General features: G+C 29.7%; 1 protein-coding gene and 1 non-coding gene across 2 annotated transcripts in view; one reads left to right on the top strand and one right to left on the bottom strand.

Annotated features, from left to right (window-relative positions):
* LOC126736770 (uncharacterized) overlaps positions 1-19,432 on the bottom strand; it is a 34,320-nt gene extending 14,888 nt beyond the window's left edge. The window contains exons 1-7 of the mRNA XM_050441302.1: positions 19,271-19,432; positions 14,734-14,817; positions 10,187-11,595; positions 6,966-7,454; positions 6,711-6,875; positions 6,040-6,654; positions 675-705 (exon numbers count right to left, since the gene is read on the bottom strand). Coding sequence (XP_050297259.1) covers positions 675-705; positions 6,040-6,654; positions 6,711-6,875; positions 6,966-7,454; positions 10,187-11,595; positions 14,734-14,740 — 2,716 coding nt within the window. The 5' untranslated portion in view covers positions 14,741-14,817; positions 19,271-19,432. The remainder of the gene's footprint in view (positions 1-674; positions 706-6,039; positions 6,655-6,710; positions 6,876-6,965; positions 7,455-10,186; positions 11,596-14,733; positions 14,818-19,270) is intronic.
* On the top strand, positions 15,775-15,846 carry Trnae-uuc (transfer RNA glutamic acid (anticodon UUC)). The gene has a single exon. It is a non-coding gene; the product is annotated as a tRNA-Glu (tRNA).
* Positions 19,433-24,621: the final 5,189 nt, after the last annotated feature.

Below are 24,621 nucleotides of genomic sequence, written 5' to 3' on the forward strand. Positions count from 1 at the left end.
ATTTTAGGAAAACGTGCACAGTTTGTCAACGTCGCCAATAGACATTAGGTCAAATTAGAGTTGAATGCTGGTATATTCTGGGAATATTTTAGCTAAAACTTTCTTGGAAATAAAACCTAAAATATTTCCAGGGACGTATGTCCTACAATTATTTAGAAAATTCCTGATTCCTGCACTCTGCCCATGGTCAGAATATGAAGTTGTATACAAGAAGATTATAACAACATATGTATATTATAAGATTTCAGTGTATCCCGGGTACGTTCTTAGTATGTGTTTATATTAATAGAAATAAATGAAAGTAAACAAAAAAAAGCCACTGCAACCATACGTTACTGACACAACAATCACGGTACGTTCTCGGTTCATTCCTACACGATATTCTCACCTTGATTGGACTCCTAAACAACCATGTCTTCCATAATTCGAACGTACCCAGAACGTGTCACCACTTTTCACAAAAAATCACAATTTTTGGCACCAAAATTTAACAAAAACTTCTACTAACGCTTCTGTAAACGAGGAGCGAACCTACTTGGCATAAAAACATTTATTATTGTGCCTTGTTTACGTAAGTGAACACGACGAAATACTTTCGCGCTCCATCTTTGTTTATAACAAAACGAACGCGATAAGTTGTCTCTGTTTAAGAGTCGTTGTGGCGCAAAACCTACCGAGCAAGTTTGTATTGAGCGTCATCAGACCCTGAAACGATGTGCGAAGAATATTATTATCTTTCGTAAATTATTTAGGCGGATGACGGCGTTATTTTTTTTTTGTGGGATATTATAGAATATCTGCTTGTAAAAATTGATAAGAGGAGCATAGTATAGAATTTCACTTGATTAGGACGTGAATCAGAGATAAACAAAATTTTGGTGTATACATACATATATCAGTGAAATTTATATGTCACTTAGTACAATTTACTCATTTTATTTAATACTCATGAACGACAAAGTTTGCAAGAATTGCAAGTAAAAAAATGTTCATGAATATCACTAGAATCTTATGTAGTTAGTTGCTCTTTAAGTTAAGGTAGTGTGCGGAAACAGACTCTAAGCGACGTTAGTGTAAACGAGGCTTAAACGTGAGGTGCGCTTGACAGGGGCTGTACATAATGACAAGTGACAATTGAAGTTGACAGAGTGATACACGTCATAACGTAAAAAAAGTTAGGTTAAAAGAAAAAGACCAATGTATAAAACATGGTAAAAGTTGTCGGGAAGTTTTTGTAACTTTTAGGGCACCTAAGGATGTCATAAATAAATATATATAGAAGATAAATTTGTGTTTGAATAAAAGGTAATCTAAGAGAAGACGCAATTTGGGCCAAATTACGAACCAGCTGGTAAAATTCCTGTATGTTATCAGACAGATAAATTCTATCCTCTCCGTAAACCTACCCATAGCTGTAGGAGGAATTATGAATTGAATGCGTAGCATTTGGAAAACTTTGTTCTTTAAATGTTGTTAAAGGTGTAAAAAGATCTAACTGAAATTTTCCAAGTTATCCGACTTCGAAGTCAATCAACAGTCCAAGGAAAGATTGTTCTTAACGGACCTACTGCCACTAAAAGTAACCTACCTTAAAAACTACTAAAGATACAACTCTAAAACTAGTTGCGTTATATTAAAAAAACTATACGCTTCAAATATTGTTAAAAATGTAAAAAGATCCAAGTGAAACCTGACAAGTTATACGGCTTCAAAACAATTGTCTTTAACGGACCTACTGCCATTAAAAATCAAATATCTTGAAAATTACTCAAGATACAACTACAAAACTAGTTGCGTTATATTAAAGAAACTATGCACTTTAAATGTTGTTATGAGTATGAAAAGATCAAAGTGAAACCTTACAAGTTATACGGCTTCAAAGTAAGTTGATAACAACTGTTTTTAACGGACCTACTGCCATTAAAAACCAAACATCTTGAAAACTACTCAAGATACGACGACGAAACTAGTTGCTTCGTATTAAAGAAACTATGCTCTTTAAATATTATTATGGGTATAAAAAGATCGAAGTGAAACCTTACAAGTTATCCGGCTTCAAAGTCAGTTGATAGTTCAAAAAACAATGGTCTTTAACGGACCTACTGCCGTTAAAAATCAAATATCTTAAAAACTACTCAAAATTCAACTACGAAACTAGTTGCGTTGTATTAAAGAAAATATGCTATATAAATGTTATTTAGGGTGTAAAAAGATTCAAGTTAAACCTTACAAGTTATCCGGCTTCAGTCAGTTGATAGTTAAAAACAATTGTCTTTAACGGACCTACTGCCATTAAAAATCAAATATCTTAAAAACTACTCAAGATTCAACTACGAAACTAGTTGCTTTGTATTAAAGAAACTATGCTCTTTAAATATTATTCTGGGTATAAAAAGATCGAAGTAAAACCTTACAAGTTATCCGGCTTCAAAGTCAGTTGATAGTTAAAAAACAATATTGTCCTTAACGGACCTACTGCCATTAAAAATCAAATATCTTAAAAACCACTCAAGATTCAACTACGAAACTAGTTGCGTTGTATTAAAGAAAATATGCTATATAAATGTTATCTAGGGTGTAAAAAGATTCAAGTTAAACTTTACAAGTTATCCGGCTTCAAAGTCAGTTGATAATTAAAAAGCAATTGTCCTTAACGGACCTACTGCCATTAAAAATCAAATATCTTAAAAACTACTCAAGATTCAACTACGAAACTAGTTGCTTTGTATTAAAGAAACTATGCTCTTTAAAAATTGTTATGGATGTAAAAAGATTAAAGTGAAACCTTACAAGTTATCCGGCTTCAAAGTCAGTTGATAATTAAAAAGCAATTGTCCTTAACGGACCTACTGCCATTAAAAATCAAATATCTTGAAAACTACTCAAGATTCAACTACGAAACTAGTTGCTTTGTATTAAAGAAACTATGCTCTTTAAAAATTGTTATGGGTGTAAAAAGATTAAAGTGAAACCTTACAAGTTATCCGGCTTCAAAGTCAGTTGATAGTTAAAAACAATTGTCTTTAATGGACCTACTGTCATTAAAAATCAAATATCTTGAAAACTACTCAAGATAAAACTACGAAACTAGTTGCGTTGTATTAAAGAAAATATGCTATATAAATGTTATTTAGGGTGTAAAAAGATTCAAGTTAAACTTTACAAGTTATCCGGCTTCAAAGTCAGTTGATAATTAAAAAGCAATTGTCCTTAACGGACCTACTGCTATTAAAAATCAAATATCTTAAAAACTACTCAAGATTCAACTACGAAACTAGTTGCTTTGTATTAAAGAAACTATGCTCTTTAAAAATTGTTATGGGTGTAAAAAGATTAAAGTGAAACCTTACAAGTTATCCGGCTTCAAAGTCAGTTGATAGTTAAAAACAATTGTCTTTAATGGACCTACTGTCATTAAAAATCAAATATCTTGAAAACTACTCAAGATAAAACTACGAAACTAGTTGCGTTGTATTAAAGAAAATATGCTATATAAATGTTATTTAGGGTGTAAAAAGATTCAAGTTAAACTTTACAAGTTATCCGGCTTCAAAGTCAGTTGATAATTAAAAAGCAATTGTCCTTAACGGACCTACTGCTATTAAAAATCAAATATCTTAAAAACTACTCAAGATTCAACTACGAAACTAGTTGCTTTGTATTAAAGAAACTATGCTCTTTAAAAATTGTTATGGGTGTAAAAAGATTAAAGTGAAACCTTACAAGTTATCCGGCTTCAAAGTCAGTTGATAATTAAAAAGCAATTGTCCTTAACGGACCTACTGCCATTAAAAATCAAATATCTTGAAAACTACTCAAGATTTAACTACGAAACTAGTTGCTTTGTATTAAAGAAACTATGCTCTTTAAAAATTGTTATGGGTGTAAAAAGATTAAAGTGAAACCTTACAAGTTATCCGGCTTCAAAGTCAGTTGATAGTTAAAAACAATTGTCTTTAATGGACCTACTGTCATTAAAAATTAAATATCTTGAAAACTACTCAAGATAAAACTACGAAACTAGTTGCGTTGTATTAAAGAAAATATGCTATATAAATGTTATTTAGGGTGTAAAAAGATTCAAGTTAAACTTTACAAGTTATCCGGCTTCAAAGTCAGTTGATAATTAAAAAGCACTTGTCCTTAACGGACCTACTGCCATTAAAAATCAAATATCTTGAAAACTACTCAAGATACAACTACGAAACTAGTTGCGTTGTATAAGAGACACTATACTCTTTAAATATTGTTAAAGATGTAAAAAGATCCAAGTGAAACCTGACCAGTTATTTGGCTCCAAAATCAGTTATGAGTTAAAAAACCTACTGCCACTAAGAGTCAAATATCTTGAAAGCTACTGAAGGTAAAACTACGAAACTAGTTGCGTTCTATTATTGAAACTATGCTATATAAATGTTGTCTAGGGTGTAAAAAGATCCAAATAAAACTTTACAAGTTATCGGACTTCAAAGTCAGTCAACAGTTCAAGGCATAATTGTTCTTAACGGACCTACTCTTTCTAAAAGTGAAATACTCTAAAAACTTGTGATAATTTCCTATAGAGTGGAATAGAGGAATGGTACATTTTTGTCAAGAAAACGTTCGAGAAAAATATATTGATCTTGATAAAGCCTTCGATACTGACCCCCATAATATACTTTTAGATAGTTTGGAACAATATGGGGTTAGAAGCCTGGAAAGGAAGGTGTTAGAGAGAACAGGGCCTAAAACTAAATGATACACTCAGCAATCAATATTTTTCAATTTCCTGGACAAAAATTATTAAATACTTGGAAGAAATCAAGAAAACTTTTTGAAAATATTCGTAAGGCATTCGATTGATCCTGAACTGCTACAAAGTTGGTTACAAATGAATGCGAGTAGTGCAGAGTTTTATTCCAGGCATTTGGAAGTTCTTAAATTGGTGGAATCAGCTAAAGATGCTTACAAATCAATAAGAGTCATTCAAGGAGTTATTCCAGGCATTTGAGCGGTCTAGAACCTTTCAGAATATAACTGAAACCTGCTGGGACTACAATTTGTTGTTCCAGTAGTAAAAAGTCAACAGTATATCTTTGAATGCCTGGAAAAAAATAAGCAAACAGCTTGAAATACCTAAATAAAAAAAGAAACTGGATTTCCGGGTCTTATAACTTATTTTTTCACGATTTTGAGGTAATTTTTGATTTCTTTCAGGCATTTGAAGCCGTTTCTTAATTTACAACAATTCGAAGTTTCCTCTTTGATCAGACAGTTATAGATTTCATTTATTCTTAACTGGATTCTGAACAGGCATTGCCAGAAGGCCTGAATTACTTATAGGTATTGTACAATTTTTTTTCCAGGCATTTAAAGTCGTTTCTTGTTTTTCCCAGTTAGTAAGAAATTTTTCAATTTCCTGGAAAAATAACGTTTTGAAAATATCCTTAGTCTTATTGCAGACATTCTACTGAACTGCTCCAAAAATTGGTTAAAAATGAAATGAATGAGAGTACTATAGAGTCTTATTTCAGGCATTTGGAAGTTCTTAAGTTGGCCGAATAAGAAAGATGTTTACAAATGAATAAGAGTCATTTAAGGAGTTATTTCAGGCATTTGAGCGGTCTAGAACCTTTCAGAATATAACTCAAACCTGCGTTCCAGTAGTAAAAAGCCAAAAGTAGGTATATCTTGGAATGCCTGGAAAAAACTAAACTGGATTTCCGCGTTTTCTATCATTGAGTCAATTTTTCTTTTTTCCAGGCATTTTATGAATATCTGAATTTCTTCCAGGCATTTAAAGCCGATTCTAAATTCCCCAATGATTTCCTCACTGCATTTTTTTACGCTGAATCACTGCTTATGATAAGGGCTTTTTATGCCAAGAAATTTTCATCTTGTTCTTTTTTTTAACACAACTTATTTATTCTATTATAGAACAATAATTTCTTTTCACCAAAACATATACAAACTATATAATAGTTACTTCACATATGATTTCTTGGATAAAACAAGTCGTAAATCACAACAGTTCAAAAAGTCTCTCTCACAGAATCAAACCAAAGACTTTTTCAAACTATACCAAAAGCCGTCGTTATCATCCCATTTAATCGCTGTCCAGGAACCAAGGTATCTCCCCAACTCTGGATACTCCTTACGGATCTTATCCAGATCCAAATCCCCGATAAAAATCAAAATAAGATCCGCCCGAGCCTCCTTAAGGCAAATAGAATGAGATTTCTCGAACGCAAACCTCACTATGGCATCCTCCAAACACTCCATGGACCATACGATGAGGATCTTCTTGGAATTCTTAATACTATCGATGATGTTCTCCGTGGTGGTACCTCCTAGAGGCCATCGGTACTCGTGTATAACATTCAAACTCATTTTTTCAAGTTTATGCACGATTTCGGCCCCCACTGATAACGCTTGCTTCGGAAAGAAAACGAACACGTTATAACTGTACAGATCATCATCATCTGAGGACTGTAGATAAGGGAGAATATGGGTTATGAACCATATATGCACGTCAGTTCTGTACCTACAGTAAAATATCAGAATAATGGCGAATAACAGAAGAACGAGCATGATCGTGATGGGTATTGAGTTGGTTAAATATGCGCGCAGGCAAATGTCTTCATCGCTAATGCAAGGGATATGGGAGATGTTGATCTGAAAAGAAGAAACTTAATGAAACCATTTCCGATTATCCAGAGAGGCAGTTTTACCATTTTTAAATGGCTTAAAAGGTATAATCTGGACTCTATGAGGGGACAGTCGCATTCCCAAGGGTTTCCATACAGATTTAGCGTCCGTAGACTTTTTATGCTTTTGAACAGGTCAAGGGTGGTGCTGTGGATTGTTTTCAGTCGGTTGTGGCTTAAGTTGAGCATCTGTAAAAAATCACTGATGTGATTATAGTTTTTCTAGGGACACCATTATTTGAAATCCTGGCTGAAAAAACTATTCACTCTAATACTTACTTTTACGTTACCAGGCAGCCATCGTACATCACTAACCATATTCCTGGAAAAATCCAGTTGGGTAATCTCCGCACCAAACCCCCGAATATCCAACAAAGATTCGGATAATTCGGTAAAATTCGATCCAGAACAATTCACCGATACGCCGCCGTCGCACTCCCTTATCCAGGTGCATGGATGCGCCGGAATCTCCTTTATAGGACAACAGACATCACAGAACCGGATTTTTGTGATTTTTAGGCCAGTTTTAGCGCACGAAACCTCGTTCTGGATAATATCTATGTGCGAACGAACGGCTTTGAGACCTCCGTGGTTGTACTTGTGCAAATCGTAGTTCGCACATCCACATTCCAGAGGGTTTTTGTTTATGTTTATTTGGACTTTGGTCAGTGAGTCCAGGGTTTTCTCTTTGAGGTTCAGGTTGATTGTTCTTAATAGGTTATTCGTTAGGGTGACCATGGAAGGGTGATACTGTAGAAGATCTTCCAGCTGGAATGAGGTAATAGAGGTTAATAACTGATACTACTGTAATGAGCTTGGTATCATCAGCATACTATTACGGATTAATCCAGTGTGTAGAAGTTATTTTCAATTTTTTAAGGTTAAAATAGTGACTATTGTTCAATCTCTTATATTTCGAAAACTACTGGACTAAAGTGAAAGGTGTTGTGCATTAGATTTCATGGAATTTTACGTAGAATTCAAAAAATTAATAATATAAAGGGTGTCGTGTAAAATAGTGACATTTTTGCGTCAGAAATGCTTCGAGATTAAGGATTTTTTTTAGATAAGGTAAATTAAAAATAAGCCAATAAAAACGCATTTTATTTTTGTATTTAATTTTATTAATACAATATATTCATAGGAACTAATATAAAAGGAACGTATAAGTAGGTAGTTAATAATTTATCAAGTAAATTCAAAAAACAATAAATAAATAATTATAAAACAATTTTTTTTATATTTGACTAGATAGAATACAAAATGCCTAACTGCTTGCAGCTTTGGGATACTGGGTGAGCCTAAAATTAAAAATAAAATAATAATAACAAATTATTTAAAAAAAATCTCATTTATTTAATACAATATCATAAAATATTTACCGGTCCATAATAAACTCAATAAAAATTATTAAAACTTCTCAAATCACCCTTGTAACAATGTAAAAAAAGCCACACCTCCCGTCCATCCGTCCAGTCATGCGTGTGTATTAATGCACCCACGGTCACGTGATTCTAGTTAAGCTCCTCCCACTGTTTGGCGATCCATGATGGCCGCCCAAGGTGGCGACATACCGGGGAAAGACAGAAAGTTCTGTTTGTTAGAATAATTTTTTTTTTTTTAATAATTGAGATTTTCCAGACATTTGAAGTTTTTTGATTACAGTTTTTCTGTAGCAAGAACGAGTATTTTTTAAAAGAACTACTGTAATTACCAAAAATTGTGAAATACCTTCTCTAGCTTTGACTAACCACGCCCATTTGTGAAAGTCATACAAATCACGTTTGTTAGAATGGTCACGTGAATACTTAAGCTCCTCCCACTGTTTGACGATCCATGATGGCCGCCCAAGGTGATAACATACCGGGGAAAGACAGAAAGTTCTGTTTGTTAGAATTTAATTTTTTTTGAAATAATTGAAATTTTCCGTTTTTTGATTAGAGTTTTTCTCTTTCAAGAACGAGTATTTTTTGAAAGAACCCCTGTAATTATCAAAAATTGTGAAATACCTTCTCTAGCGTTGACTAACCACGCCCATTTGTTAAAGTCATACAAATCACGTTTGTTAAAATGGTCGCGTGAATACTTACGCTCCTCCCACTGTTTGACGATCCATGATGGCCGCCCAAGGTAACGACATACCGGGGAAAGACAGAAAGTTCTGTTTGTTAGAATTTAATTTTTTTTGAAATAATTGAAATTTTCCGTTTTTTGATTAGAGTTTTTCTCTTTCAAGAACGAGTATTTTTTGAAAGAACTTCTGTAATTATATGTGAAATACCTTCTCTAGCTTTGACTAACCACGCCCATTTGTTAAAGTCATACAAATCACGTTTGTTAGAATGGTCACGTGAATACTTAAGCTCCTCCCACTGTTTGATGATCCATGATGGCCGCCCATGGTGACGACATACCGGGGAAAGACAGAAAGTTCTGTTAAAATTTAATTTTTTTTGAAATAATTGAAATTTTCCAGGCATTTGAAGTTTTTTGATTAGAGTTTTTCTCTTTCAAGAACGAGTATTTTTTGAAAGAACTTCTGTAATTATATGTGAAATACCTTCTCTAGCTTTGACTAACCACGCCCATTTTTTAAAGTCATACGAATCACGTTTGTTAGAATGGTCACGTGAATACTTAAGCTCCTCCCACTGTTTGACGATCCATGATGGCCGCCCAAGGTGACGACATACCGGGGAAAGACAGAAAGTTCTGTTTGTTAAAATTTAATTTTTTTTTGAAATAATTGAAATTTTCCAGGCAGTTGAAGTTTTTTGATTAGTTTTTCTCTCTCAAGTGTGTGATGTTATAAGGATCTTCTGGTCATGCGACAGACAGCCGGGTGTATAAAAAGACTTCTTTTATGTTTGAGTAATTTATTGGGTACAGAAACAAGCTTCGCAAATACATTTACAACTCCTAAAATCAAGAACGAGTATTTTTTGAAAAAACCCCTGTAATTATCAAAAATTGTGAAATACCTTCTCTAGCTTTGACTAACCACGCCCATTTTTTAAAGTCATACGAATCACGTTTGTTAGAATGGTTACGTGATTACTTAGCTCTCCCTTATTTTGACGTGAACAAAAAGATCAGCGTTGGACAAGAACTTATTTTAATAAAAAAAATATTTATAATAATTGCAAACTAATTATCAAACTGAGAAAGAACCTTTTAACTAACCCTTGTAATAAACAAGCAAGTCGAAGACACGCCCTCTTATTTAATTGACGTCACGTGAAAGAGTTAGTAGGGTCATATGATTGGCTTGTTAAGTTTAAGCCCCTCCCCCAATTTGACGTGGCAATCCATCATGGCCGCTGGCGGTTACATACCGGGGGAAGCAAGAAAGTTTTTATTCAATAAAATTATTTCTTTATTATAGGAGGGAAAAAACAGCTGGAAGTAGTAAAAAACAATTTGTGCAAAAAGTTTCAAAGAATTCACTTGGAACCAACATTAACTCAAAAATCGAAAACATCCGATGCGAAATCCCTTACCTTTATCTCCTCAATAAGGTTCGAATCCAGACTCAAATTACCCACATCCAAAACCCCTTCCCGGGGCACCTCCTTGATTCTGTTCCCATTCAAATCCAAAATGTCCAAGTGAAAATTAGCTTCCTTCAAAGACCGACACTGTCCATTACAAAACCAGTCCATATCCCATTGGCTAAGATTGTTCCATGCCAAATCCAGATGCCTCAACCTTTTCAACGGCAAAAAGATATTTTCATCCAGAGTACTTAAGTCGGGATTCTCCCTGATACGTAGCACCTCAAGATTCTCCAAACTTCTAAAAGTGTCATTATTAAGGGTGGTAAAAGTGTTTCCGCTGATATTCAAATACACCAGGGCGGTTTGTTTGGCAAACAACTTATTTGGCAAGTAGCTTATGTTAGTATAGGAGAGATCCAGACTTTCCAGGTTTATTAAGTCCGCAAAAATCTTATCTGGTACTTTTGGGAGTCTCCATAGTGAACTTAGAAGTAACTTTTTCAAACTTGAAGCGTTTTTGAAGGTGTTTTGGTGGATTTCTTGCAGGAAAGTGTTCTTGTTCAGACTCATTGTCTCGATGTAAGGATTATTTGCAAAAATATTTCCATGAATTTTAGTTATATTGTTTTGCTCTATAAACACCTTTTTTAAGTTAGGTAAGCTGGCAAACAGGTCCTCACTAATAGTTTTGATTTTGTTGTGGCTCAGCTCCAAGACCTCCAACTGGTTTAATCCAGTAAAAAGATCTTTGTGGACCTCTTCCAGGTTGTTCCCCAGCAAATCTAGTTCTTTTAAGTTTTTTAAATGATTCAGAAAGTGCTTGGGAAGCACCTTGATTCCATTATATGCCAAACTAAGATACTCCAAAGAGGTGACGTGTGAAAAATTAATTCCAACCACCTCATCCCCGATCTGTTTTAAATTCAATTCAAGTAGATTCGGGAAGTTTCTTAACACCCCTGTGTCAATGCTGATCCTTTGGACGTAACTTATAGTCAATTTTTCCAGTTCGGGTCTAAACCCGATCAAGTCATTTGAAAATTTCAGGTTTTCCCCGTTGCTCAAGCTCAAAGTTTTCAATTTGGTCACATTGAACTTCCTCAAGACCCTAGTGACTTCGTAATCTTGACAAATGTGACCGATTAGGACTTTTCTGGACTGGGACAACTCGATTTCCGGTATCAAGTCGTCACTGTTAAGACTCGCCTTGCAGTTCTTGTACTGCAGTAAAATTTGGTTTTTCTTCGTTAATCTGATCCAGACGTTTGGAAACTTGTAGGGGCAAGTGTATTCCAGCTTAAGGTCTTCGGAAATGTCTTTGCGTAGGCAGTTTTTAAGGTGGGGCGTGGCGTTTGCTACTGTGACAGTGGTGATGATCAGTGTTGTAACCCAGAGGATCATCGTCAGGGGGTCTGGAAAGTGAGAGAAAAAAAAGTGTAATTTTGGTCCTAAAGGGTATCCAGGTTCTTAATTGAGTTCTTATATTTGTTTTTTAGTATGCTTCAAGGGGTGTCTTATATTTTATTTGTTTTCACTTTATTATTATTCTCTTTTCTCGATCGCCTACTTTTGTAATGGAAGTTGTTTTTATTAATTTTTTTAATCTAATTCTTTTGATTCTCATTTATTTCCCATTTTGTTTAAATTTTTTTTATCAGCCTTTTATTTCATATTCTAGTTATTTATTTAATGATTTATTTTATTTCTAGAAATTTTTGAAAAAAAAAATGAAATTTTGTATGCGTGTTTTTATTTTTTACTGTAATGTTTTCTTACTAGTTATAATAATTGTATTTTCTCTTGTTTTATTTTATATTTTGTTTTGTTAATTTAATATTAATATTTTGATTAAAATAATTGTATCTGAGTAATTTGCTATTTATTTCTTCTATTAATTTAGCCTTTTTTATTACATTTTTTATTCCTTTTATTCAAGAATATTGAAAATACTTTTTTTTTTAATTACACTGTTGTTCTCTTATTTTTAATAATTTTCAAATTTTATTTTTAATTTTATTCTAATTTTGTTGTTTTTTTTTAAATAAGCGAAAATACATATTTAAAAATAAAATATAAAAATAATTATTTAAAAGAGGAAGAAATTGGGAAAAATTGTACCTATTCTTATACAATTATTAATAGTATATACTTGCCATTCAATTGATTTTTTACAAATTAGTCTATTACTTTATATAATAAAAAAATTATGTATTTAAAAAATATAAACAAAAATTTGTACTTATTCTTGTACAATTAATTTTTAAGATTTTTCTTATTGTCCTGAAAGAAAAAAAATATCAAAAAGTTAAAAATAATTTGATGAACAAAAGCAAGTAAAAGAATATAAATAAAAATGAAATTTAAACTTATTCTTGTACAACTCTTACTATATTTTTCTAAAAAAATATTAAATAAAAATTTCAAAAAAATTTAAAATATTAATAAAATATTTTCGTATGAAAAAAAATTTAGGATCAAAAATAATTGAAAAAATAAAAATAAAATTTGTACTTATTCTTGTACAATTATTAATAGATTTTTCACAAATTTTCGCAAAAAAATAATATTTTTATTTCTTATTGTAGTCTTTTCTTCCTAGTAATAATTATTGTATATTCTCTTGTTTTATTTTATATTTTGTTTTGTTAATTTAATATTAATATTTTGATAAAAATAATTGTATCTGAGTAATTTGCTATTTATTTCTTCTGTTTCTTCTATTAATTTAGCCTTTTTTAAATTAAATTTTTTATCTCTTTTATTCAGGAAGATTGAAAATACTATTTTTTTTAATTACAATTGTGTTCTCTTATGTTTAATAATTTTCAAATTTTATTTTTAATTTTGTTCTAATTTTTTTGTTTTTTTTTAATAAGTTTCGAAAAATTAACAATTAAATTACAAAAGAAAATAAAATGCTATTACCGGAAAATAAAATATCCACATTAATTAATTAATATACAGAAAAATAAATAATAAACAAATATAGAACTAAATGAAAAAAACAAATTTTGACAAGAAGAAAATGCTATAGCGGAAATACATATTTAAAAATAAAATAATAAATTAGAAAAACTTTAAAATAAAATTATTTCTTGAACAATTTTTTTTTACAAATTTTTAAAAGTAATTATAAGCAAAAATAAAATAAAAAAATAATTATTTAAAAGAGGAAGACATTGAAAAAAACTGTACCTATTCTTGTACAATTATTAATAGTATATACTTGCCATTGTTTTTGTATATACTTGCCATGATTTTTTTCAGATTAGGCCATTACTTTATAAAAAAAAATAAATATTTATATAATATAAATAAAATTTGTACTTATTCTTGTACAATTAATTTTTAGGAACTTTCTCAAATTTTTTTATTGTCTTGAAAGAAAAAAAATTTAATTTAAAAATAATTTGATGAACAAAAGCAAGTGAAAAAATATAAATAAAAATGAAATTAGTACATATTCTTGTACAATTAATAAGAGATTTTTCACAAATTTTCTCTTTTTTTCATGAAATAAGAAATCAGGATAAAATAAGAAAAAAATAAAGATAATTTGAAGAAGAAATTAATTAGGAAAACACAAATAAAAATAAACTTTGTACTTATTCTTGTACAATTATTAATAGATTATTTACAAATTGTCTCATTTTCCTATGAAAGAAAAAAAAATGGACTTATTTTTGTACAATTATAAATAAATTTTTCAGAAATCATGTTATTGTCTTATGAAAGCAAAAAAAGAAATATTAAAAAAATATTAAAGTTAACTTTCTTCAATTAAAATATAAACAGAAATAAAATTTGTACTTATTCTTTTACAATTAATAATGTTTTTTTTACATTTTCTTATTGTCTTATGAAACAAAAAAAAATTAATATTAATTTGAAAAAACAAAATGAATTAAAAAAATATATACTTTTTATTTATTCTTGTACAATTAATTGTTACAAATGTTCTCGTTGCCTATGAACGAAAAAAAAAAACAAAAATTTAAAAATACCTTGAAGAAAACAATTAATTAAAAGAATATAAACAAAAATAAAATACAACATTACACACTTTTCATGGAAAGTCAATGATTCCCATTTGGTGACCATTAAAAATAAAATTTGTACTTACTGTTCTCATGAAGAATCAATTATTTCCATTAAGTGATTGAGGTCTCTTAATGACGATAATCCTCAACTTTCTACGGTTTATATACTTATTGATTATTGATTTATCAATAATTTCGAAATATTGTTGTGCTTTCCCCAGTGATCCCCAAAAAAACGTCATCGAATATTACGGGATTTCAGTGTTTCAGGGTTTTTTGAAAATTAAATTAATCTTTCTTTTTTTCCTAAATTTACATATATATTTAAAAAAAAGGTGAAATAGGTATCTTATGAAATACAAAGGATACGTGTAGAAAGTTTCAAAATTAAATCTCTTATGGCTTTTGTGGAAACTTTGGAAAAAGCAATTACATCCTTGGATTATCAAATTTTTTAAAATTCTGTGTGTTTTATCAAAAAATATTGAAACAACTTGAACTTGAACGTACCTGTCATCTAAACATTACCATTGTCCCTTACCAACACACACACCCTCGCTAAAATCCAGAGATATGATAATTAAACTGGGCCATCTGAAACAAACCGAAATTCAATTAAAATTTCCTTCACAAACACTTTGAATTGATTCACTAATAAATTAACATCAGCAATAAATAATACTTTCACGGCAAGATTTTTGATCTTAACTGTCTCTATGATAAAGATACTAAGGGTCAAAGGGGAGAACGTATACTATAATATACGGGTTTTCCCCATATAGAAAAACATCTTAAGAACGTAATATGATAAAGAAATATCCTGGAAGCAGTTTAACGTATTGAAAACTGACCTTAAAAGCACGTCATAGATAGAAAGAACTAACTAGAAGATTTATTAGTTAAAATGTGTGATACTTTAATATAAAAACTATATTTTTTTTTCAGTTTACATAATAAGAAGAGCTGATAAAGAACGAAAAACCACAAGTATAATTTATGTGCATTTAATCAGAATAATAGCGTAAATGTTGATTTATAGTGGTTTAGGTGTTTTTTAAATAGTTTGATTATGAATATACAGGGTTTTGAAGAGAAATTGGTAATTATTTCAATTTGGAGTTATGCTGATACTATTTCATCCATTTTTTAGTTGAATATTGAAACGAAAATTAATTTTAAAGTTACTGACTTTTTGTCTAGATTTACCAAAAAATGCTTATAACGACTGAATTTAACATTTTAATGATCAAGTGTTCTTCAAATAATTTCTTACGAAATTTTCGAAAAAAAAACTGGAGTTTAAAAATGGAAATTTTTATCTAAAAAATGTCCCATAATTGACGATTAAGCAACATTTCAATTTGAAACTTATTTCAGCATTTTTAAAAAAAAAAGTGAGAAAAACTAGGAAATAAAGTAATTTTTAGCAAAAATCCGTAAAATCAACGAAATATCTTTACACTTGGCAACACTGTCTACAATTATATTAATGTGCACGAATTTATCTATACGTTCAAAATATATAGATCATCTACAAAACTGGCTCTATAGTCCGATATGGTCTAGTGGCTAGGATACCTGGCTTTCACCCAGGAGGCTCGGGTTCGATTCCCGGTATCGGAATAATTCTTTTTCAATTAATTTGAATATATTTATAAAGACAGAAAATATTTTTTTACGTTTTATAATGCTTACTATCGTGCGGCTTTGGATAAGATAAGCAGATGAATTCATAATTATTCGATATTAAAAAAAAATGATTTTTTAGGTTATAAGGCTTTTGCGACGTTATATTTATAAACCAGGAAATGAATTATTAATTATTAAAATTTATACGCGGCAACAAGTATACAGGGCGGCTCGTCATTAAAATCACACGTTAATTAAATAGTGTAAACGTAGTAAGTAGTAATCACTCACAATTTTTGCTCTAAATTTGGGTGTAAGTTGACGTCACAAAGATACCATCTTGAAAAAACAAATAATTTTTGCATTCATTTCATTTAATTTTGCAGGCAATTAAAAAAAGAAAAGACACTGTGGCACTGGTTAAAACTATAGGTCGAAATGTCCATGGATTATTTATGGATATCCTCTGGATCTTAATTTTGTACAAGACAATGTATTTTTATCCAATGAAGTTTCATTTCCTTCCAAAAGATGTTTTGTTACAAACTAACTATATAGCTAGTTTGTCTGAGTTCAATACATACATTTTTTGGACTCATGTTTTTATAAGTACATCAATAGATGTTTCTTCATTTTGATGAATATGCATAACATAACATGGATTTAGGATATTCTAATAAAACGAGAAACCATTTGAAAAATAGTAATCAATTAATAAAAAGCCATTGAACTATAGGAACTTATAGGACAAACTTATGTAAATTTTAAGTCCATGGGTTGAAAAAAGTGAAAAGTTCAACTCATTGACATTGAACAATTCCATTGGACGTGTTTAAAATGAGAACCAAGGTAGTACCGTTTAATGGACTTTTTGCACAGAAATTTATGTTATCATTCATCAATTTCTTGTATTATCTGTATAGACATCTAGAAATTGTTTCTCTTATAAACTGACATTCATATTTCAAAAAAGTGGAAACCTTTGGATGTCCATTGGATACATTTGCGAAGTTTCATATACCAGGCAGTTGAATTTCTTAAAGGATTTAAAGATAAGTATCAAAAAACTCCCTGATGAAACAAATGGAAAATTTAGTCCTGGTATGCCTGGAATAAAATAAAAAATTAATTTTAATTGCCTGGAATCAGTAAGAAATTCCCCTTATTACTTGAACAAAGCAAAAAACTACTTCTAGTGCGAAAGTAAAATTAGAAACTGGATCAAAAAAGGATTTTTTATTTTTTTTTCCAGGATGTTTTACATGATTAAAAAAAAACAGAGTCTCTAGAAGAAATTGAAAGTTGTTGCTGCGATAAAATAAAACAGAAAAAAAACTCCAGTTACCTGGAATAAACTTAAAACTAGTCCAATTGCCTGGAATCAAATATACATTAATTTCAGTTGCCTGAAAAATTAAATGACACCCTATAACAGACGAGTTAGGAGTACTGCTTAAGCCAAAAACTAATAGTTAGCTTATAAGCTCCTTTCTAACCTAACTTATTTTGAGTACCTAAAATTCCGAAATACAACATTTTAATAGGAACATATATAAGTACACTGATTTTTATATATAATTAACAAACCCTCAAAACAGAGCAACTATACATATGATATTCTGAATTTATATAATTAATTTAATTTCATATAAAAATGAGAACACAATATGCCAAAAGTTGAGAATGAGAATAAGGTGAATATTCTATAACGGCCAAGATCATGTGAAATCATAAGATAGTAAAATTTTATAGGTCTATCTAGCAATTTAAAATTTGAAGCTATGACTTGCACAGGCAATTGAAGTAGTCACTTCCTTATTTTTTTAATAAAAAAAATAACTGAATTCAAGCATATTCTAGTTGCCTGGAAAAAATACGATATTAGCCCAAATGCCTGGAATAAAATAAACATGAATTTTGATTGCCTGGAATTAATAAGAAATGATTCCTGTGTTTGAATAATGCCTGAAAAAATTACAAATGAATTCAAATGCTTAAAAACTATATTGTTTAATTGGATATGAAAAATTAGTAATTTTTTGTCACTTTGTAATTTGGAGCTGCCATTTTGGACTTATTACGTAAACATAGAGTATTTAATATTAATTTATTATTTAGTATTAATTTTTATTCCAGGCATTTCTTTAATTGTTTTATTTATAGTGATTTTTTCAAGGCATCAAAAATCACGATTTATTTCTTTGAGATATTTAATGCAATTTGTTTTAAAATTAAATTTATGTTTTATTCCAGGCATTTAAAGCCATTTTTAAAGATAATTTACGTGTCAAATACAGTGAAATACTTTACCTTTTTGGAATCAGAAAAATAATTTAAGCAATTGAAATTTCCAAGCTTTCATCTGCCATCATTTAAACTGCCTGGAACTAACTAAAAATAACTCCGGTTACTTTAAAACTACTTCAACTGCCTGGAAAACGCTTTACTATTTTTTTAAGCAATTTTTGGCAATCAATTCCCTGTAAGAAATTAATACCTTTTACTGCCTGGAATTAACAAAAAATCACTCTTAATACTTCGTAACTAATTTAAATGTCTGGACGAAAAAACTTTATTTTTTTTGAATAAAACAAATATTTGAAGCAGTTGAAATATGTCCCAATCAACTCCTTGGAAAGACTTGATGTTTCCAATTGCCTGGAGGTAATACAATTACTTTAAAACTACCTAGAAGTAGCAAACGATTACCCTGACCAATTTTTAGTTAAGTTACTCCAATAAAACGGTTAAAAACTTCGCGTAATAATTTTTTTTATTTAAAAATATATTTTTTCATATCATATCAATCAAACAAAATTTACACTGAAATAATTAAGAAACATTTATACCAAATTTTTATTAACTAAATAAATAATTTTTAAAGGTAAGTAGGAGTCTATAAAAGTCCCAATATTAATCTTTTATAACACCAAAGTCACATAAAAATAGACAAGAAATGCCACTGAAAGGATATGATTCCCTAAAAAAAACTAATTTGTTACTTATCTATGTCTTACGGTATATGTTTAGGTTTATTTATTTAACTATGATATACAAACTATTTGTAGCAAATCAAAAGTAAAAGAAAACAGTCACTTCCTTTACATTAAAAAAAAGTACTTAATTCAATTGTAATTAAATACAAAATTAGCCCAAATGCCTGGAATAAAGTAAAAACTAATTTCAATTACCTGGAATTAATAAAAAATGCCAGTTGCTTGAAAAAAATACAAATTTAGTTCAAATACTTGCAATTACTTAAAAATTAAGTTAAATTGCCTGAACTGATGGCTCCAATTGTCAGGACAAAACCACAAGTTTACATAGATACCTTACACTTATAATTCAAAAATGCATTTTTTTTTCTCAGCAATAATTACTCTCAATTAATTAGGCATAAATTAAGTTCGTTACTTACCATGCAAATTGAACAATACCACCCCAAAACCATTCTCAACTCGTACCAACACAATGTTTTTAATAAACATTTTGATCATAAAATAAGTCATGACAACAATGATAAATTCCAAACAGGTAATACAAATTCAATGTGTGTGTGTTATGCAAGTTCATAAAATCTATTAAACGATTCTTGGAGCCGTTGAGCGTTATTATCGTGTCGGTGTATTTTTTTTACATAAATTATGTAATCAGTGGACGTTTATTAATTAATTGGGGTTATTCGGAATCTGTATCAATAATAAGAAATAACTGATAATGAGCACGAATGTTGCTCCGGTCAATTATTATTTACATATTTACCATTTGAGGATGCAAAGTTGACAAAAATAGATGGCGTTATAATTATGGGAGGTTTCATTTGAATTGTAAAAAAATTGATGTTTTTAAGGTTTGGGAATGTTCACTTTCTTGGAATCTCTTTTCTCTTGAAAATGATTTTTTTCCAGGCAACTGAAAAAAAGGGATTCCAGGCAGTTTAGTATTTTATTCTAGGCAATTGAAGCTTTTGTAATTTTTTCAGGTATTATTCAGGGACACAGGAAACATTTCTTATTAATACGAGGTAACCAAAATTAATTTTTATCTTATTCCAGGCATTTGGGCTAATCTTGTGTTTCTTCAAGGCAACTGAAATATTTTTTTAATTGTTTATGAACTATGGAAGTCTTTTGTAATCTTTCCAGGCAATAAGGGTAATTTCTGTGAACTTTGTATTCTACTCGAAATCTGGAAAATATTTGAATTCAGTTAATTTTAACAAAGTTTGATTTTTTTCTTAATTAAAAAAACATTAGGAAGTGTCCATGACAATTGCCTGGAAGAAATTCAATCACTCTAATGCCTGATACAAAAGACAAATTTATGAAAATGGCTGTAGAACTTTAATTGCCTGAAAAAAATACAAAATTATTTTGTAATTTGAGGGAAAATAGGAAACTTTTCATATTTTCCAGGCAATTGAAAAAGAGTCATTCCAGGCAGTTAAAACAACTTACTATTTTATTCTAGTCAATTGGAGCTTATTTTAATTTTTTTTCAGGCACTGAAATATTATAATTTTTTTTATAATCGATATAAGTTATTTCTAATTATTTCAGTAGTAGTCAAGTAGGTTTTGGTTCTATCCAGAGAATTGAAGCGGTTTCTTATTTATTTCAGGCGATTAAAATCATCTGCATTTTATTCCAGATATTTGGACTAATTCTATATTTCTTCCAGGCAATTGGAATAGGTTTAAGTTAAATTTGTTGTTTTTAGTTAAAAGTTACTATTCCAATTGCCTGGAAAAAATAAAAAAATTCTTTGTACGTAAGGTATAAGGTTCATAAAAATTGCTTCAAATAACAAAATATCAGATGGAAAATTGTAAATTTTTTACATATTTAAAAAGTTAAACAACAAATGTTAAATTTCAGGCAGGTAAAATAGGTCCTTCATACCTCCAAAGAATAAAAAAAAATAAAGTGACTGGAATAAATTGAAATCATTCTAGACATATGCTCAACTTGCCTGAAATTAAATAATATTTAATAACAATTGCCTGGAAAGTATACAAGATTAATTTATGCTTAAGTAATAGGTCCAAAATGAGAGCTTCACATTGCAAATTGCCAAAAATTGAAGCCATTCTTTATTTTTTCCAGAGTATAATTTTTATTTTATTCTAGGCATTTGAAGCATTTGTAATTTTTTTCAGGTCTTATTCAGGCACACAGGAATCATTTTTTATTAATACGAGGCAACCAAAATTAATTTTTATCTTATTCCAGGCATTTGGGCTAATCTTGTGTTTCTTCAAGGCAACTGGAATATTTTTTTCATTGTTTATGAACTATGGAAGTCAGTTGTAATTTTTCCAGGCGACTAAAATCATCTGCATGTTATTCCAGATATTTGGACTAATTATATATTTCTTCCAGGCAATTGGTTTAGGTTCATTTTTTTTAATTTAGAAAATTTTTAAGAAAGTGACTATTCCAATTGCCTAGAAAAAATAAAAAATTACTTTGTATTTAAGTAATAAAGTCGTTTTAAAATTGTCTTATTAATACGTGGTAATCAACATTAATTTTTATCTTATTCCAGGCATTTGGGCTAATCTTGTATTTCTTCAAGGCAACTGGAATATTTTTTTCATTGTTTATGAAGTATGGAAGTTATTTGTAATTTTTCCAGGCAATAAGAGTAATTTCTGTCATTTTTGTATTCTACAAGAAATCTGGAAAATATTTGAATTCAGTTAATTTTTAACAAAGTTTCACTTTTTTCTTAATTAAAAACAATATTAGGAAGTGTCTATGACAATTGCCTGGAAGAAATACAATCACTCTAATGCCTGATACAAAAGAAAAATTTATTAAAAATGCCTGAAAAAAAAACAAATAGGTCCAACAAGTTGAAAATGGCTGTAGAACTTCAATTGCCTGGAAAAATACGAAATTATTTTGTACTTTGAGGGAAAATAGGAAACTTTTAATATTTTACAGGCAATTGATAAAAAAAGGGATTCCAGGCAGTTTAGTAATTTATTCTAGGCAATTGGAGCCAATTTTCACTTTTTTCAGGCACTGAAATATTCTTTTATAATCGATATAAGTTATTTCTAATTATTACAGAGAGTCGAAGTAGGTTCTGGTTCTATCCAGACAATTGAAGCGGTTTCTTTTTTATTTCAGGCGACTAAAATCATCTGCATTTTATTCCACATATTTGGACTAATTTAGTATTTCTTCCAGGCAATTGGAATAGATTTAAGTAAAATTTGTTGTTTTTAGTTAAAAGTGACTATTCCAATCTCCTGGAAAAAATAAGAAATTACTTTGTATTTAAGTAATAAGGTCCACAATGACAGCTTCAAATAACCAACAATCAGATGGAAAATTGGAAATTTTTCACATATTTAAAAAATTAAACAACAAATGTTAAATTTCAGGCAGGTAAAATAGGACCTTCATACCTCCAAAGATTTAAAAAAAATAAAGTGACTGGAATAATGGGAAATCATTCTAGACATATGCTCAACTTGCCTGAAATCGAATAATATTTAATAATAATTGCCTGGAAAGCATACAAGATTAATTTATGCTTAAGTAATAGGTCCAAAATGAGAGCTTCACATTGCAAATTGCCAAAAATTGAAGCCATTCTTTATTTTTTCCAGAGTATAATTTTTATTTTATTCTAGGCATTTGAAGCATTTGTAATTTTTTTCAGGTATTATTCAGGCACACAGGAATCATTTTTTATTAATACGAGGCAACCAAAATTAATTTTTATCTTATTCCAGGCATTTGGGCTAATCTTGTGTTTCTTCAAGGCAACTGGAATATTTTTTTCATTGTTTATGAACTATGGAAGTCAGTTGTAATTTTTCCAGGCGACTAAAATCATCTGCATGTTATTCCAGATATTTGGACTAATTATATATTTCTTCCAGGCAATTGGTTTAGGTTCATTTTTTTTAATTTAGAAAATTGTTAAGAAAGTGACTATTCCAATTGCCTAGAAAAAATAAAAAATTACTTTGTATTTAAGTAATAAAGTCGTTTTAAAATTGTCTTATTAATACGTGGTAATCAACATTAATTTTTATCTTATTCCAGGCATTTGGGCTAATCTTGTATTTCTTCAAGGCAACTGGAATATTTTTTTCATTGTTTATGAAGTATGGAAGTTATTTGAAAATTTTTCCAGGCAATAAGAGTAATTTCTGTCATTTTTGTATTCTACAAGAAATCTGGAAAATATTTGAATTCAGTTAATTTTTAACAAAGTTTCACTTTTTTCTTAATTAAAAACAATATTAGGAAGTGTCTATGACAATTGCCTGGAAGAAATACAATCACTCTAATGCCTGATACAAAAGAAAAATTTATTAAAAATGCCTGAAAAAAAAACAAATAGGTCCAACAAGTTGAAAATGGCTGTAGAACTTCAATTGCCTGGAAAAATACGAAATTATTTTGTACTTTGAGGGAAAATAGGAAACTTTTAATATTTTACAGGCAATTGATAAAAAAAGGGATTCCAGGCAGTTTAGTAATTTATTCTAGGCAATTGGAGCCAATTTTCACTTTTTTCAGGCACTGAAATATTCTTTTATAATCGATATAAGTTATTTCTAATTATTACAGAGAGTCGAAGTAGGTTCTGGTTCTATCCAGACAATTGAAGCGGTTTCTTTTTTATTTCAGGCGACTAAAATCATCTGCATTTTATTCCACATATTTGGACTAATTCAGTATTTCTTCCAGGCAATTGGAATAGATTTAAGTAAAATTTGTTGTTTTTAGTTAAAAGTGACTATTCCAATCTCCTGGAAAAAATAAGAAATTACTTTGTATTTAAGTAATAAGGTCCACAATGACAGCTTCAAATAACCAACAATCAGATGGAAAATTGGAAATTTTTCACATATTTAAAAAATTAAACAACAAATGTTAAATTTCAGGCAGGTAAAATAGGACCTTCATACCTCCAAAGATTTAAAAAAAATAAAGTGACTGGAATAATGGGAAATCATTCTAGACATATGCTCAACTTGCCTGAAATAAAATAATATTTAATAACATTTGCCTGGAAAGCATACAAGATTGATTTATGCTTAAGTAATAGGTCCAAAATGAGAGCTTCACATTGCAAATTGCCAAAAATTGAAGCCATTCTTCATTTTTTCCAGAGTATAATTTTTATTTTATTCTAGGCATTTGAAGCATTTGTAATTTTTTTCAGGTATTATTCAGGCACACAGGAATCATTTTTTATTAATACGAGGCAATCAAAATTAACTTTTATCTTATTCCAGGCATTTGGGCTAATCTTGTGTTTCTTCAAGGCAACTGGAATATTTTTTTCATTGTTTATGAACTATGGAAGTCAGTTGTAATTTTTCCAGGCGACTAAAATCATCTGCATGTTATTCCAGATATTTGGACTAATTATATATTTCTTCCAGGCAATTGGTTTAGGTTCATTTTTTTTAATTTAGAAAATTTTTAAGAAAGTGACTATTCCAATTGCCTAGAAAAAATAAAAAATTACTTTGTATTTAAGTAATAAAGTTGTTTTAAAATTGTCTTATTAATACGTGGTAATCAACATTAATTTTTATCTTATTCCAGGCATTTGGGCTAATCTTGTATTTCTTCAAGGCAACTGGAATATTTTTTTCATTGTTTATGAAGTATGGAAGTTATTTGTAATTTTTCCAGGCAATAAGAGTAATTTCTGTCATTTTTGTATTCTACAAGAAATCTGGAAAATATTTGAATTCAGTTAATTTTTAACAAAGTTTCACTTTTTTCTTAA

Source organism: Anthonomus grandis, chromosome 5 (assembly GCF_022605725.1).
Source record: "Anthonomus grandis grandis chromosome 5, icAntGran1.3, whole genome shotgun sequence".
NCBI lineage: Eukaryota > Metazoa > Arthropoda > Insecta > Coleoptera > Curculionidae > Anthonomus > Anthonomus grandis.